At 38.8% G+C, this 3,328-nt stretch overlaps 1 protein-coding gene across 1 annotated transcript; it reads left to right on the top strand.

The window, feature by feature from the left end:
* The first annotated feature begins 698 nt into the window (after positions 1-698).
* LOC120188246 lies at positions 699-1,595 on the top strand. Its single transcript, XM_039191732.1, has one exon. The coding sequence runs from the start codon at positions 699-701 to the stop codon at positions 1,593-1,595; it is 897 nt and encodes a 298-aa protein (XP_039047663.1).
* The last annotated feature ends 1,733 nt before the right edge of the window (positions 1,596-3,328 follow it).

The following is a 3,328-nucleotide window of genomic DNA, read 5'->3' as shown; positions in this document are numbered from 1 at the left end:
TACTTTATATTTATAAAATTATAATAAATTTAACTTAATTACTAATTAAAATTTATAAAGATTATCAATGTGCTTATTTATCCATCACAAATGCCTTTGAATCAAATCAAAGGGAGAGGGTTGAATTTAAGGGGGAAAAAAGATATCAATCCATTATTTATTGTAAAGGAATTTCAGCTAAGATAAATCCAAAACATTGGTGGATAATTTGAAATTATTAGTAAGAGTCACAGTTAGGGATGAACAAGGGCAGGTGGAAGCAGTTATCTTTTAAAATTTAAAATTATCATATATTTTAGAATTTTTAATATACTTTTATTAAAATTTATTTTTATATCTTAAAATTTTATAAATTTGTCCCTCTTAAAATTTTTAAAATTCATCCTTCATTATATAAAATTCTATGTCTGTCTTTGATCACAGTCAAGCTCTACTGGACAAAAAACCCAGTTAACTGATAGACTACGAAATATTCTCCAAATATTTTGTATTTACTTTGTATATTTAGTTGCCTAAATTATAACCTAATTTTTAGGATTGTATCTACTAATGATTGTGTATATATTGAACCCATGTGGTAATGAGAAAGGCACATAATTACATTCTTTCATGGTATCACCCACGATTGATCTATTCTAGCTTCCGCAACCCTACTTTTTTCTTCATCTTCTTCTCTGTCTTTTGTCATTCCGTCTGACATGGCTCCCACATCATCTTCCTCATCCTTTTACCCTGCTCTTGCTATTTCTAACATCAAGACACATGTTCCCATCACTAATGAGATGGAGAACGTCCAGTATACAAATTGGGCGGAGTTATTCAAGGTCCACTGTCGATCTCACAAGGTTCTTCATCATATTATCCCACCGAAATCTAAAGACGGGAAGGCCACAGAGCCAGCCACCCTTAGTCAAGAAGAACAAGAGTTGTGGGATACGTTGGATGCTGCTGTGGTTCAGTGGATTTATTCCACGATTTCGATAGATCTCTTGAACACCATTATTGAAGCCGATGTTTCTTCCATGACTCTATGGAATCGTCTTCGATATTTTTTTCAGGATAATGAGAACTCTCGTGTCATTTTCTTGGAACACGAGTTCAACAACACCTACTTGAAGGATTTTTCCTCGATTTTTGTATATTACCAAAACCTCAAAATACTTTCTAACCAACTCAAGAATATGAGTGCTCCGGTTTCGAACAATCGTCTTGTTCTTCGCATGGTGGGTGGTCTCACACCGGCTTATAAGGGAGTTGCTTATGTTATTCGCCATAAAAAGGTACTACCACCTTTTTATGAAGTTCGATCGATGTTGGCCTTAGAAAAAACCAGCATGAAGGAGGTGACGACTGATGATGCGATGATGGTGAGTAATCGTGACACTGATGAGATTTCTAATCATCCCCCTCCAGGTCACGCACGTGGGAAACAGAACAAGCACCGCAACAATAATAAAAACCTCAAACCTACTAGTAGTGGAGGTCAGACGCCGGGTGCTGGATGTGGTGGCAACCATGGAGGTGGTCTGAACTTGGGTGGTGGTCAGCAGGGTCTGATGCAACCACCATGGGTTATGCCTCATTGGTGGATATGAATGCAACCACTTTGGGCCCTGCCTCCTTGTTCATATCCAACTCAACCTTGGGGTAGGCAAGTTGTACCACAACAACCTTGTATTCTGAGAGCACGACCCCAGTAGCAGTAAGCCTATGCTACAGTGTCCCAGTGGGCTCCGACAGATATTGAGTCCGCCATGCACACCATGTCTCTCTCTTAACCGGATCCAAACTGCTATATGAATACCGGGGTGACGTCTCATATGACTTCAACACAAGGTAATCTCTCGTCTTATGTTAATATGAGAAAAGATAATGGTGTTACTGTTGGTAGTGGTTAGTCAATTCCAATTCATGGTTACGATCATACCTTTTTACCTTTCCTGAACCCACCTTTATCTCTCAAACATGTCTTGCGTACTCTGAATCTTATTAAAAATTTAGGGTCTGTTCGAAAATTTAAAACTGATAATAATGTGTCAGTGGTGTACGATCCTTGTGGGTTTTCTGTGCATGCTTAATAAACAGGGAGACGTCTAATGAGATGTGATAGTACCAGCTCTCTCTACCCAATCACTCCCACCAGGCTGCATCCAGCCTCCTCTTCTACTGCATTGCTTGCTTCAATGCTTTGGCATGACCGTTTAGGTCACCCAGGCGACTTCATTTTATCTATTCTCAAGCAAAATAAGCTGATTGCTTGTAATAATCCATCTAAGTCTACTACTTGTCAATCTTGTGTACTTGGAAAACATATTCAGTTGCCTTTTGTTCTTTCAACTTCTCTAACTTTCATGCCTTTTAATATTATTCATAGGGATCTTTGGACCTCTCCGATTTTGAGTTCTTAAGAACATCGTTATTATGTGCTTTTTTTGGATGATTATTCGAAATTCTTGTGGAGTTTTCCCATTGCTAATAAATCACAAGTATTCTTCATTTTTACTAAATTCCAAGCTCATATTCGTACCCAGTTTGAATGAGATATCAAAACCATACAATGTGATAATAGGGGAAAGTTTGATAATGCATCTTTTCCGCAATTTTGTGAGTCCCATGGCATTTCTTTTCGTTTCTCCTGCCCTTATACCTCCTCACAAAATGGGAAGGCCGAACGAAAAATAAGATCTATTAATAATATCATGCACACACTACTTATTCATGCCTCTTTGCCACACTCTTTTTGGCATCATGCGCTTAATATAGTAACCCATCTTTTGAATATTCTTCCCAGTACACTACTAGCCGATGCGTCCCCACTACAAATTTTATACCACCGGGTTCCCTCTTATTCTCACATTCGGGTTTTTAGGTGCTTGTGTTATCCTCTTATTCCATCCACGACTTTCACAAATTACAAGCTCGATCCACTCCCTGTGTTTTCTTGGGTTATCACGATAATCATCGAGGCTATAAGTGTTTTGATTTATCCAACAATAAAATCATAATCTGTCGGCATGTACAATTTGATGAAACTATCTTCCCTTTTGCCAAAGTCCATCAACCTAGTACCGGTGATTATGATTTTTTGAATGATGGTGTGTCGCCGTATATTCTTCATCAAAACCAACCACAACAGCCTCCACTTTCTTCTCCTACGGCCCAACCAATCATGTCTTCTCCAGCCTTTCACTCACCTATGAGTAGACAGTTCGCAGTCTCATCTCCTCCAAACTTTTCACCAATTCGGCCCAGACCGCCCCCTGTTCCATTCGAACGCCCTGTCACCCGCAGCCAGCATGGTATCTTTACGCCAAAAATTATATTTGAC

This window comes from Hibiscus syriacus, unplaced genomic scaffold, assembly GCF_006381635.1.
Source record: "Hibiscus syriacus cultivar Baekdansim isolate YM2019G1 unplaced genomic scaffold, ASM638163v2 tig00116939_pilon, whole genome shotgun sequence".
Classification (NCBI taxonomy): domain Eukaryota; kingdom Viridiplantae; phylum Streptophyta; class Magnoliopsida; order Malvales; family Malvaceae; genus Hibiscus; species Hibiscus syriacus.
Note: the sequence above shows the minus strand (reverse complement) of the source record. Positions and strands in the feature narration are given on the sequence as shown.

Bases quoted from the DNA above. Each gene is read 5' to 3' on its own strand.
- LOC120188246 (XM_039191732.1), top strand. From the start codon at position 699: ATGGCTCCCACATCATCTTCCTCATCCTTTTACCCTGCTCTTGCTATT.